This window comes from Camelus dromedarius, chromosome 17 (genome assembly GCF_036321535.1).
Source record: "Camelus dromedarius isolate mCamDro1 chromosome 17, mCamDro1.pat, whole genome shotgun sequence".
NCBI lineage: Eukaryota > Metazoa > Chordata > Mammalia > Artiodactyla > Camelidae > Camelus > Camelus dromedarius.
Window position 1 is genome coordinate 191,148 of NC_087452.1, and position 13,426 is coordinate 204,573.

Below are 13,426 nucleotides of genomic sequence, written 5' to 3' on the forward strand. Positions count from 1 at the left end.
TCACTACAATTGTGAGTCTCTGCTCTTGATTTCAAAACACTAAGCTGACCTCGGCCTTGCCACTGCAACCTGAGTCTGTCTCCCTATTTGGGGTCAGTGGGGAGTAAAGAGAAGGCCCTTGGGACAGACACACAGACCTTCCTGAAGGCCCCACCTTCCCTCTCTGTGCAGACCCTCCCGCACCCGCCCTCCTGTTGGCCGACTGACTCCTCCGAGCCCCACAGTTGGCCAGGGAGCAGGTGAGGGTGGTGTGTATGTGCCCCGACTCCAGGGAGGGCTTCACAGCTCTGCTCCACCACAGGTCATCTGCCAGGTGTCCCTGGCCCAGGTCAGCGACGTGGACAAGGCAGTGGCCGCTGCAAAGGATGCCTTTGAGAACGGACTGTGGGGGAAGATCAGCGCGCGGGACCGGGGCCGCCTCCTGTACCGGTGAGCCCCACCCCCACCCACCTGTCGGCCACCAGCACCTTCAGCTCAGGGTGGGGCTGGGTGCTTGGGTCCTGATGGGAAGAGGTGGGTCCGGACAGCAGTGCTGCCAAGGCCTGAGGCTCAGAAAATGCTTCTCGGAGGAAGTGGCCTGAGAGGCAGGAGGGATTTCCGGACACGGATGGCTTCAGGGGAGAGATGTCCCGGGGGAGGGAACAGTGTGGGCAGAGATGAGGAGGCACAAAGGGAGGCTGGGCTTTGGAGAGGCCGCAGGCTGGCAAGGGTAAGGTCTGGTCCTGGGCCAGCCCGGATGGGCACAGCCATTCCCGGGGCTGGCTGGGGCCCTGTCCACAGAAGCCCGTTAGGCAGGCTGGGCGATCCTTCTCTGCCTGTCCTTGCTCAGCGTGGCTTCCAGAATCCCTGGTCTCACGTTCCCTTTTTGTTTAAACCAGGGTGGAAGGGGGCCCTCTCCCCTTGGTCCCATCAAAAGTCCAGGGAAGGACTCAGGGCTGCTCTGGCTGATGACCACAGAATGGGAGTGAGGCCTGGAACCAGTGGTCCTGTCAGGGAGGGGCGGGTGCCCCCAGGGAGTGGGATGATGTTCCCAGGTGGGAGGCTGCCAGCCTGATGCACTGCGCCGTGTCGGAAAGCCTGTGAGCTGGTTTCAGGAAACTGCTTCTGTCTCTGAGTCTGGGGCGCCAGGCAGGGGGTCCAGTCCTGCTGTGGCCCGAGCATGTCATCTGGTGGGAGAGCTCCCACCGTGGCCTTGTAGTCAGAGGCCTTTTGTTTCTATTCCAGACCAGAAAGGCCAAGGCAGCCCCACACAGGGAGCCAGAGGGAGGGGCTTGCATGGTTGCAAAGCAGAATAGAGATGGGGTGTTTGGGGCACAGCTCAAGGTAGTTTCAAACCCCTTGGAGAGCCATCAGTTTTAGGAAGGCATTGGCTGGAGACCTGAGCCCCTGGAGATTCTGGGCACCTGGGCCGGTGGTGTGAGCCTGGCCCTGGAGCAGGGACCTCATCCTTCCCCAGAGACACTCTGCTGCCGTCAGGTGGCACGTGTCGTGATAGCCACATTGGGCACAAGGACCTCAGGGGAGGTGACTTGGCAACTGAGTGGACAGACATCTAGGGCCCAAGGGCTCCGGTCCCTGCCCCAGGCAGCCTCCCAGCCCCTGTGGAGGAGGGGGGCAGGACTCCCCAGAGAAATGGCCGCAGGGTGCCCCTGGTTCAGCAAGGGGGAACAGGTGCTTTCTTTGCCTTTGTGGTAGACACTCATCCCGGTGAGCGTCTGACAGTGGGCGAGGTCTAAAGAGAGGTGGGGGGCGCTCAGGACACTGCAGGGAGGCGTGTCAGTCTGGGGTGGGGGGTCAGGGTCAGCTTCCCAGATGGTGTGACGTTGAGTCAGGGGCTGAAGGAGGCTGGGACGGGAAACGGGAGAGCAGCCAGCACACAGCACACAGCTCAGCTCCTAAGGGCCCCAGGCGGGAGGCTAACTTTCCTGAGCACCAGGGTGAGGCCGATGTGGGGGCGCAGGGGAGGCCATGGGCACCGTGGCCCCAGGAGGAAAAGGGCTCAGGGCCAGGGCTGAGGCCTGAGTGTGGGGGGCAGCGGCGGGGTCCTGGAGGTGCAGGCAGGACAGGAGCAGACCCGGAGTGTCCGGGCCGTGCTGGTGGCCGTGTGTGGGAAGGAGTGGGTCAGCCGGCCTCTGTCCTCGTGTGCAAGATCTGTATCTCCACCTGCCCCTGATGCCTGAGGCCCTCACATCAGGGAGGGGGACCCCGTTCCACCTCCCAGGCCGCCCACAGCAGTGACCGGCCAGGACCACGGAGAGCGGCTGGGCCTGGCTCAGACTCCAGGAGGCTGTGCAGAAGCACCTGCCCCCGCACACCCCCTCCCGTCATCCTCCCACCGCATCCCTGGTGACAGTCAGCCCCGAGTGCTTGGTGCTTGAAGCCCGGCACACATTCCCCTGGCTGCGGCTGCCCAGAGACAGAGAAGGCAGCCTCCTGGTCAGTGGCCTCCTGGTCATAGACAGGAAGTGTTACTGGGAAGGTGTGTGAGGGTTAGAAAGCAGTGGAGCCATTGGCATCTCAGGGAGGAAGGAGAGAGGGACAGAGGGCCTCACCCTGACACCCATGCAGCCAAGGATGCACTGCTGCCCCATGTCACAGAGGAGGACACAGAGGTCAGCACCTCTGAGCAGGGCAGAGTTGGGGATGCAGGGCAGGGCCCCAAGTGGTGGGCAGGCAGATCTGTGCCTGGCCCGAGCCCACTGACCCTCGCCAGGCTGGCGGAGCTCATGGAGCAGCACCAGGAGGAGCTGGCCACCATCGAGGCCCTGGATGCAGGCGCTGTCTACACGCTGGCCCTGAAGACCCACGTGGGCATGTCCATCCAGACCTTCCGCTACTTTGCTGGCTGGTGTGACAAGATCCAGGTGCGGCTCCTGCGGCGGGTGGGCGGCAGGGACCCCGAGGGCCGCGCTCCACTCCACCTGCTACAGAACAGAACCAGCCACCACAACCTCCTGGCTTGAAACCACACCGTTTATTAGGTCCACTTCTGCAGGTGGGAAGGCGATTGGGCTCAGCCGGGCCCCACACTGTTCTCACGAGGGCCTGCGGGGCAGGGCTGAAGCTCGGTCCCTGCCGGCTGCGGCCAGGGCTGCTGCAGGCCTCTGTCTCGTCCTCGCCCTGGCCCTCTGCTCCCGTCCACCTCCCGCCATCCCTCTTCTCCCACTAACTAGGCTGGGGTTCCCGTGGTGATGCCAGGCCCACCCGCACCATCTCCTCATCCTAAGGCTACCTGTGCCGCACCATGTCCCTGCAGGGACAGCCCACCACGCCTGGGTCCCAGGAGTCGGGGCATCGCCTTGGGGCCATGACTGGAGGCTTGCCTGCTGCGGGCAGTGATGCGTCAGCCTGTCCCCAGGGAGACCCACGGCCACGGCACACAGTGTCTCTGCCCGGTTAGGGCTTCTCAGCCCCCTCCTCTCCACGGGGCTGGGGAGTGGGCGTAAGGATGAGTGGGCTGCCTGGTGCCCCCTCCCCATTCGCTGCTGCATCCCAGGGCCTCCTGGGCCAGCACAGCCTCACAAGGCCCTATCTGTTCAGGACCTGCTTCCCATCTGAGGACACTGCCAGGCTCCGCACCTGGCCCCCACGTCTGCCTGCTCTGCCCGCTCTGAACCCCTCAGGTGTCCGTGTTGTACACAAGCCGGGGGCATCAGGACACAGCCCCTGCCTCTCTGGGCCCCCGCACAGGGTTGCTGAGGGGCCGGAGCCCCTCCCACTGAAGCCCCCACTTCTTTCAGGGCTCCACCATCCCCATCAACCAGGCCAGACCCAACCGGAACCTGACCCTGACCAAGAGGGAGCCCATCGGGTGAGTCCACGCTGGGCACTTTCGCACAGGGTGCGCAGGGGCTCAGACGGCCCCTCCGTGAGCTTATCAAACAGCTGTTTGTCTGCCGGCTACCACCTTCCCGACGTTCCAGGTGCTGGAGATGCAGCAGAGACCAAAACTGATGGGCATGCTGCCCTCGCGTCCAGGTGCCACGTGACGGCCCTGTGGCCGTAGATTTATTCAGCCTCTAGCATAACCTTTCATCAGTCAGAGTCCTGGGAGGAAACAGGACCCCCCTAAGGTTTATGTGAAGCGTATAAGGATCTGTGTCCGTAAGGGTGAGGAACTCTGCACGGCAGGCAGAACTCCCGCGGAGAGACAGGCCCTCAGCACTAGGAGGAGTTGTGCCATCAACACAGAAAGACTAGGTCTGGGAAGGGATTCTAAACCCGAAGCACGCGGCCTCCTCTCACCGTCCGATGCCCAAAGGCCCGCGGGGGCAGCGGGCCCACCCAGCACAGGGCGACCGGCGGTGACTGCAGAACACAGTGTCCTTGCCCACAGGGCCCAGTGTGGGGCTCGCTGATGCGGGTGTGGACAGGCACCTGGGGGATGGCAGGGCTCAGGGTCAACACGCAGACACAGACGCTGAAGGAGACACAGGGGTCAGGACACAGGGTCAGGACATGGGGGCTGCAGGGCCCCTCAGCAAAGAGCCGCCCAGCCAAGGGGTCAGGAGTGTGGAGCAGGTACACTAAGCCCCACCCTTGGGCCCAGTCATGGGGGTCTCTGGGGGTCACTGAGCCTCCCGCCGCCCACCAGCGTCCATCCTGTCAGACTGAGCACACTGACCCTGCCTGGTGTCCTGCGAGGCCTGGCAGGTGTGGGTTTGCCGGGGCAATGCTCCGTGGCCTGGGAGGCTCAGACCGCACAACTCCGCGGTCGACCTCCATGTCTCGCCATCTGGGGCAGGAGTCCCAGACAACACGTGGTGTCCGGAGTTGGTGCCTGAGGCCACTCCCCTGGCCTCTGGTGCTCGGGCCCTGTGCCTTGGAGCACGTGGCCTCTCCCTCCGCGGTCTGTCTTCTAGAAGGATGGCAGCCACGTGGGGTCAGATGCCCCCACCCCCAGTGAGGCCTCATCTTAACTAATGACACCCGGGACAACCCTATTTCTAAATAAGGCCACGTTCTGGGGCCCTGGGGGTAGGACTTCAGCATAGGGACCTGGGGGCACCACTCTGCCACGATGGCGGATGTCTCTGCCGCGTTTTCTTCTTTGGAGCCCCCTTGGCCGGCCCACTTCTTCCTCTCTGGCAACCTCTCCCACTTCCTGGGGACACCTGCCCAGCTCCCTCCGCCACCTTGTTCTCTGGGTCTGCCGGGTGTGTGTGTTGTGGGAGCCGGCTTCCCAACCCTTCAGACAGCCCATCACTCCCAGGATGGTCTGCGGACCCCCAGGCCCTCACTGGCCCCTGCCCTGTGGCCCTCACCGTCCCGCCCTTAGTCACTGCACACGCTCCTCCGTGCCTGGGGTCAGCGAAGCAGTCGGCTTTGGGGAAGCGTTCTGTGATGATGATGGTGGTGGTGATGAAACAAGTCATTGGCCCGTGCTGGGCTCCTGGGGACCAGCTGGTCTGTGTGACATGAAGGGCAGGTCGTGAGGGGCAGGGCCATGCCTGCAGGGAGCACGGGTGTCTGGGAGGTGGGGGCTCCTCCGTGGAGACACTACCCAGCCAGCGGCTTTCCCTGGGACCGAGGGGCAGCACCAACACTGGACACATCTCTTCATGTGAAACAGGCTTTGCCAGGGCTTCCAGGCTGCACCCTTCTCGTCTCCATGGGACTGACCCCTGTCCTGATTCCCAGGAGGACCCTTACCCCCATGCACATGTGACCCTTGACCCACTCCCACATCCTCTTGGCCCACCCATACAACACCTGACCTCCCCCCGTATCTTCCCCAACCACCCTGTGACCCTGACCCTCCCCCGTGTCCTCCTGGCCCTGCCTGGTCTCACCGTGTCGGTCTGCTGTCACCTCCCCGTCTCCTGGTGCTGCCCCTACCAAACTGACCCTGGACTGCCTCCCAGTCCCGGTCCCATCAGAAACTGTACAGGGAAGGGGGGCTGCAGCCAGATTGGACATCCTGCCGTCAGGCCAGGGACGGCAGGAGCCTGGACCTAGAGCGGGCGTCAGGCCCGAGAGAGGGGGCAGTGGCGGGTGCACGTGGGGCCAGGCCGTGTGGGGAGACGAGGGCTGCCCCTGTGTGGCAGGGTCTGTGGCATCGTCATCCCTTGGAACTACCCCCTGATGATGCTCTCCTGGAAGACCGCCGCCTGCCTGGCCGCTGGGAACACCGTAGTCATCAAGCCGGCCCAGGTGGGTGTGGGCGCATCCCGGGGGGCCGTGGGCTGGCGTGAGGGAGGCCCCCCGCAAGGGAGGGGACGGCCATCGGCACCTGGTGTTCTCTGCACCTTGAGGGCCGGCGCCAGGCTGTGCTTGTGGGGCTTGGTGAGCGGTCAGGGATTTCTCCACAGACACCAGACATCCGGATTCGGGAGCAGAAGCCTCCTCGGTGCCCCGTGTGGGCCCTGGGCTCGGGGTCTGGGACAGCCCGGAGTATCTCCTGTCAAAGCTGGTGCTTCAGAGACCAGACATCTTGGGGAAGCCCCTGTGTCTGTCCCATGGGCCCCTGTCAGGGAAGCCACACGACCGGGGCCCAGAGGGGGGACGTCAGGGCCCCGCGTGGGAAGACACCCCTAGAGCCTCGCCTGCACTCTGGGGAGTCCAGTTAGGAACTGAAGACTGGGTGCTGGCCACGCTCCCAGGGGTCCCCCTCCCTCAGCTCTCTTGGGGCACTTTGGCCCCAAGGGCGTTAGCAGGGTAAACCCAACAAAGGGTTCCTGACACTTGGAGTTTCACCCAAGCCAGGCCCTCCTCAAGCACCTCAACAGCGAGACCAACCGCGTAGTAATTTCTGCGCGTTTGCTTGCTCGGACATCACAGTGACCCCCGAGGCGGCCCTTAACCTCTCCCTCCGGGGGTGGGGGGCTGCTGACAGGTCAAAGCCCTTGTCCCAGGGCGGCCGTCACCCAGCCCCCGGCGAGGTCTGAGCACTGCACAGACTCAGCTCGCAGCCCGAGCCGGGTGGTGGGTGGCGCGCAGACCACAGACCCAGGGGAGGGAAGCGACCCCCGCCCAGAAGAGGTGCGGGACGGGACGCGCGGCACCGGGCACTGCCGGGGCGCCGAGGTGCTTCCGCGAGGCCGGTGGTTCTGACGGTGGCTCAGGAGAGGTGCTCCCAGCAGCCTCTGAGGACGAAGCCCTGCTCGGCAGGCCCGAATCGGACGCCCTGAGGGCTTGGTGCACTAAGTGAAGGAGGAATGAGGGTGGAGGGGGACCCTGGCCTGGGTGCTGGCTGGAGCCCTGGCAGGAGGAGGGCGTGCTCCCAGCCCCACCTTGCGCTGAGGCGGACACAGCCTGCCCCTGCCTGCTCTCCTGGCTGCTAGCTGACGAAGGCAGAGCCCCCTTCCCAGCCCCACCTGACCCAACCTCCTTTCCTGCCTCCTCAGGTGACCCCACTCACAGCCTTGAAGTTTGCAGAGCTGACCTTGAAGGCTGGCATCCCCAAGGGCGTAATCAACATCCTGCCAGGATCTGGTAAGGGCCACGGACGGGGGCACCCGGTCAGAACAGGGCCTGCTGCGTGGTGTGCCCAGGCGGGCGGGGCCGAGGAGACCCTCCCGTGGTGGGGGAGACCCAAGCCTGGAACGGCTTAGCTTTCAGACGCCTCCCTGGGTGCTTTATGCCTTCTGTACGTGTGTATGTGCTCTGGACCGGCTACACAGCGGGGCAGTTACCAGCTAAGAAGGAAGAGGAAATCCGCATTTACCCCAACTTCTGTTACTGTGTCGTCACCTTTACTGGTGTCCTTCCTAATTTCTGTGGGTTTGAATTACTGTCTGGGTCATTTGTCTTCAGCTTGAAGAACTTCCTTTAGTATTTCCAGTAGGTGGGTCTAGCAACAGATTATCTTAAGTTTTCGTCTAACTGGAAATGTTTTATTTCGCCTTTATTTTTTGAAGGGCCGTGTTGCGGAACGTGAGGCTCCTGGCGACAGGCATGTCCTCCACGTTTTGATCACCACCCCACTGCCCGCTGGCCTTCTCTGTTTCTAAGAAGTCGGCTGTGGGTCTCATTGGCCCCTTGTTCACGAGTCATTTTCTCTTGCTGCCTTCAGCTTCCTTGGTCCTTGTGTCCCAGTGTTTTCACTCTGGCACCAGGGCCATGGCCTCGTGGTGGCTGCTTTGGTGGGGTTCACGCAGCCTCTTGGGCGACAGAGGCACGGTCTCAGCAGACTTGGGAAGCCCCAGCCGCTGCCCGTCCCCTCTGGCCCTCCCGCTGCCCGCTCCGCGCTTCCCTCGTCCTGTTTCTCTCTGGTCTTCCGGGTGCGTCATCTCCAGCCACCTTCGAGTTCGCTGACTGCTCTTCCTCTTGCTCAAGTCTGCTTTTGAGCCCCGCTGAGCTCTCACTCCGGCTGTGCTGCTGTCTCCTTGTTCTCTTCTCATTCGTGTGCAGTGGCACCGTCTGCTGAGACGCTAGCGTGGCTGCCGTCAGGTGTGGTTTGGTTCAGTCCCTTGCACGCGCCTGTCGTGGCTGCCTGGGGCCTCTGTCTGGCAGTGTGACGCCTGGGCCCTCGAGGCCAGTCTGTGTCGCCTGCTTTTTCCCTTCTGCGATGGGTCATGTTTTGCAGTTTCTTCGCATACCTCTTGATTTTTTTTTGTTAAGAAGTTATATTTTAGGTAATAATTATACCAGCTCTGGTCTGGTCCCCTGTCCCCTCTCCGGAGTGTGTTCTCACCATTTCCTCGCTTGTTTAGTGCCGCCTCCTTCCCAGTGAGGCTGTGCCCCGCCCGTCCCCACGAGGGCAGCTGTGGAGGCTGTCCTCTCCTCTCCGCGTCTCTCTGTTGCCACACCAGCTGTTCGGCCCCAGACTGCGGGCTGGCTGCTATATTGCTTCAGCAGTGCCCTGGGGCCAAACTGCTCCACAGCTTGGCCTGATTATACCCAGGCCCCTTTGCGAGGACAGTTTCCAGGGCCAGCCCTTGAGGTTTGCTCTTACGTGGAGGGGCCCCCCCACCGGTTCTCACTGCTAAACTAGCTGGCCTGTGGTTTACTTTACTGCTGTCATGGGGCTGCCAGCCTCCTCTTAACTGTTCACCCAAAAGCCTCTATTGTTTTTAGAATGTCCTCAGGATGGAACTCCCTCACACAGTTTCAAATAAAGTCAGTCCCTTTGGGGAGTGATTGGGAGCTCTCTGCCATAGAAAACCTCTCCCACTGGCCAGAATCTCTGAGCCACTGCCTGAGGCGCTGGCCCCGTGGAGGAGCTGCGGCCAGGGGGATGAGGTCCCGGGAGCCTCAGCCCGCTGCACCTGGGGCAGAGCCCTCGCTGCATGGGGGGCAGGTGGGCCTTACTCACGTGAATCTAGCCCCTGGAGCTCAAGGTTGGAGAACATGAGGACAGCTGCTGCCCCCCAAGAGGCCACACCCCGGCCCGCATTCCCGACCACACCCGCCTGGGCAGCTGGCGGGGAGAGCGGTTCAGGTACCATAGACGCTGCTGGATAAATGTCTCTTCGTTTGCTCCCTGCCTCTAAGAAAATCTCCAGAGGCTTTGAATGGTTGCTGCTTCATGGCTTCAGCAGCTGTGGCCATTTCCCTGGGAAGCTGTGGACCGGGCTCCGTGCTGGCCTTCAGAGGTGACTCTCACCTCACACTTCTAGGACACGTTGTGTTCATGTGTTTATTATTCTTAAATAATATGTCATTGCAATTTTGATATCCTCTCTGACTAGTGAGTAAAGAGAGTTTTTATTTTTCAGGCGTTTTCCCCTAGAATTCTGTCCCCATATTTCCAGTTTTATCATGTTGTGGTCAGAGAACACAGCCTGTGTGGCAGTTGGCACAGTGCCCCGGGCCAGCGGGGTGCCCAGCAGTTCTGGGTCGCGGCGTCCCAGGGCCGTGCTCCCTCCAGGGGCCTCTTCCGGCGCGGAGAGCAGCGCCCTGGCCTGCACCTTCCTGAGTGTGTGTCCAGACGTCCCCTTCTGTCAGAGCACTTTGCCCTCGTCCAGCACGGCCTGCCCTGTCCCCAGATCACCTGCAGGCTGTGCTTCCGGGTCTTAGGGTGTCAGTGTGTGGACCTGAGTGGGGCACAGTCCCACCCAGAAGAGCCCACAAAAACTCTGCTTTCTGAAAAGGAGAATTCCTTGTGGCCTGGTGTACGATGCCTTCTTGTAAATACTCCTTGGGTTGCCCAGAACGGTGACTCGTTGTTATTATTTGGCTTTCTTGGAGAGGTTTAGGTCACAGAAAAGTCGGGTGGCAAGTCTACACGTCCCCTACCTGCCCCGCCCCCCTACATCCAGAGCCTCCCTCACAGCGTCCCACATCTGTCACAGCTGTCACCCGGAGTCCACGGTTTACATTCGTGCTCACCCTTGGGGTGGGACATTCCGTGACAAACTTGAAGTAACATGTATCCCACACTGTAGTAGCAGGTGGAAGAGTTCACTGCCCCAGGTCCTCCGTGGAGGAGGACAAATCCTGGTCACCCCTCCCCCAACCAGCTCCTGGCAGCCACTGATCTCCCAACTGTCCAGAGTTTTGCCTTTTCCAGAATGTCATTAAGTTATGATCATAGCATTTGTCGCCTTTTCAGATCGGCCCTTTCACTCAGTAACATGCATCTAAGGTTCCTCCCTGTCTTTCCGAGACTCTATAGCTCATTTCTTTGTGGTGCCAGATAGCACGGACCTCAGTTTATTTATCCATCACCTACTGAAGGACGTCTTGGTTGCTTCCAACTTCTGGCAATTATGAATAAAGCTACTATAAACATCCGTGTGCAGGCTTTGACGTAGACAAAAGTTTCTGACTCCTTTGGGTAAATGCCAAGGAGCAGGATTGCAGGATCCTATGGTTAGCGTATGTTCAGTTTTGTAAGAAACTGCCCAGCTGTCTTCCAAAGTGACTGCACCGTCCTGCACCCCTGTCAGCACGGATGGGAGTTCCCGCGGCTCCACGTCCTCACCAGCACTTTGAGTGTTAGTGTTCCTGATTTTGGCCTTTCTGACAGGTGTGTAGTGGTGCCTCATTATTGCTTTAGTTTAAATTGTTCTGACAGTACATGATGTTGAGCGCCTTCCATTTGCTTACTTTGCCATCTGTGTATCTTCTTTGGTGAGACGTCTTTTCAGGTCTTTTTCTCCTCATTTATCCCTCTCTGCCCTTTCTCCTGTGATAGCCATAGTTTGTTTTCTATGTCCATGAGGCTATTTTTGCTTTGTAAATAAAATTTATATCATTTTTTAAAAAATTCTATTTATAAGTGATATCATATGATACTTGTCTTTCTCTGTTGGACTTACTTCACTTAATATGACAATCTCTAGGTCCATCCATGATGCTGCAAATGGCATTATTTCATTCTTTTTTATCGCTGAGTAGTAGTCCATTGTATAAATATACCACAGCTTCTCTATCCAGTCATCTGTGAATAGACACTTAGATTGTTACCGTGTGCTGGCTGTTGTAAGTAGTGCTATTATGAACACTGGGGTGCAGGTGTCTTTTCAAATTAGAGTTCCCTCCAGATATATGCCCAGGAGTGGGACTGCTGGATCATAGGGTAAGTCTATTTTTAGTTTTTTGAGGAATCTCCACACTGTTTTCCATAGTGGCTGCACCAGTTTACATTCCCACCAGCAGTGTGGGAGGGTTCCCTTTTCCCCACAGCCTCTCCAGCATTTGTCTTTTGTGGACTTTTGAATGATGGCCATTCTGACTGGTGTGAGGTGACTCCTCATTGTAGTTTTGATTTGCGTTTCTCTGATAACTAACGGTATTGAGCACTTATTGGCCACCTGGGTGTCTTCTTTGGAGAGATGTCTATTTAAGTCTTCTGTTTCTGTGCCAGTACCATACTGTTTTGATTAATGCAGCTCTGTAGTGTGTTCTGAAGTCAGAGAGCACGATTCCCCCAGCTCCATTCTTCTTTTTCAAGACTGTTTTGGCTATTTGACGTCTTTCGTGTTTCCACACAAATTTTGAAAGATTTTATTCTGGTTCTGTGAAGCACGTCATTGGTAATTTGATAGGGACCGCAGTGCAGTGAATCTGCATTGCCTTGGGCAGTGTGCCTTTGCCCATTTTTAGTTGGACTGTTTGTTTTCTTATCATTGAGTCCTTTGTGTGTTGCGGATAATAGCCCATCATCAGATAGATCTTTTGCAAATACTTTCTCCCCAAAACAGTACTTTTTAAAGCAGGAATGGGGAGTGGAGTCAGTACCAGAATCCTTATGGAGCTTCACCTGTAGAAAGAAGGCCAGTGTCCCACTGCAGCCCCTCCGGCACAGGAGCTCCCGGGCCTGAGGCGGGGGCAGCGGGTGGCGCGGCCCAGGGCCGGGCCTGGGTGATTACTGGGCAGGGAGGGAGCTTGGGCAGCTGGCTGCACCGGACACGGAGAGCACGGAGCAGGAGCGGGTCTGCGGAAGCTCAAGGGTTTGGCTTCCAATCTGCAGAATTTGAGAGTCTGTAAGATGCCAAAGTGGAACCGCGGAGCAGGCCGAGGAATGACACCTGGGTCTGGGTCCAGGGAAGCCTGTTGAGAGACAGGTGTGGAGGGTGATGTGCCTGAAGGTGGCACTGAAGGGGCGAGCCAGGGTGAGGCCACTGAGGAGAGCCCAGGAGAGGGGAGGGCCCAGGAAGGAGCCAGAGCCGCTGAGCACTGAAGATTCTGGGTGAGGAAAGTGCGAGCAAAGGGAATGGAAACAGACAGACAGAGAAGGAGAGGGGAGAGGCGGAGAGGAGACAGGTGGAAGAGGGAGGGATGTCGGGAGGTCTGAGGAGAGGTGACCCTGAAGTCGTACCAAGAAGGAGACCAGGATAGATAAACAGGTTATACTGTACAGCAAGGGGAAATATATCCAACGTCTTTTAGTACTTCAAAGTGAAAACGAATATGAAAACGAATATATATATGTTCATGTTTGACTGAAGGATTGTGCCGTATGCCAGAAACTGACACAACACTGTAAACTGACTATAACTGTAAATTGGCTATAACTCAATTTTAAGAAAAAAGAAGGAGGTTGGGAAATGAATAGGAATTCAATACATTCAGGGTGCGATCCGAGGAGGCCTGGTGTGGGCTGTGGGCCGTGGGCCATGGGCTGTGAGCTGTAGGCCATGGGTTGCGGGCCGTGGGGTGTGGACCGTGGGGTGTGGGCCCTGGGGTGTGGGGTGTGGGCCGAGGGGTCTGGGCTGTGAGGTATGAGCCCTGGGGTGTGGGGTGTGGGGTGTGGGCCGTGGGGTATGGGCCATGAGGTATGAGCCCTGGAGTGTGGGGTGTGGGCCCTGGGGTGTGGGCCGTGAGGTGTGGGCCCTGGGGTGTGGGGTGTGGGCCATGAGGTGTGGGCCCTGGGGTGTGGGGTGTGGGCCGTGAGGTGTGGGCCCTGGGGTGTGGGGTGTGGGCCATGAGGTGTGGGCCCTGGGGTGTGGGGTGTGGGCCATGAGGTGTGGGCCCTGGGGTGTGGGGTGTGGGCCATGAGGTGTGGGCCCTGGGGTGTGGGGTGTGGGCCGTGGGGTAT

The 13,426-nt window shown here is 59.4% G+C and overlaps 1 protein-coding gene across 2 annotated transcripts in view; it reads left to right on the forward strand.

Moving 5' to 3' along the window:
- ALDH1L1 (aldehyde dehydrogenase 1 family member L1) overlaps positions 1-13,426 on the forward strand; it is a 47,327-nt gene that overhangs the window by 22,631 nt on the left and 11,270 nt on the right. For both annotated transcript variants that reach the window (XM_031471095.2, XM_031471096.2), the window contains exons 12-16: positions 302-429; positions 2,714-2,864; positions 3,741-3,811; positions 6,048-6,153; positions 7,347-7,434. In XM_031471095.2, coding sequence (XP_031326955.2) covers positions 302-429; positions 2,714-2,864; positions 3,741-3,811; positions 6,048-6,153; positions 7,347-7,434 — 544 coding nt within the window. The remainder of the gene's footprint in view (positions 1-301; positions 430-2,713; positions 2,865-3,740; positions 3,812-6,047; positions 6,154-7,346; positions 7,435-13,426) is intronic.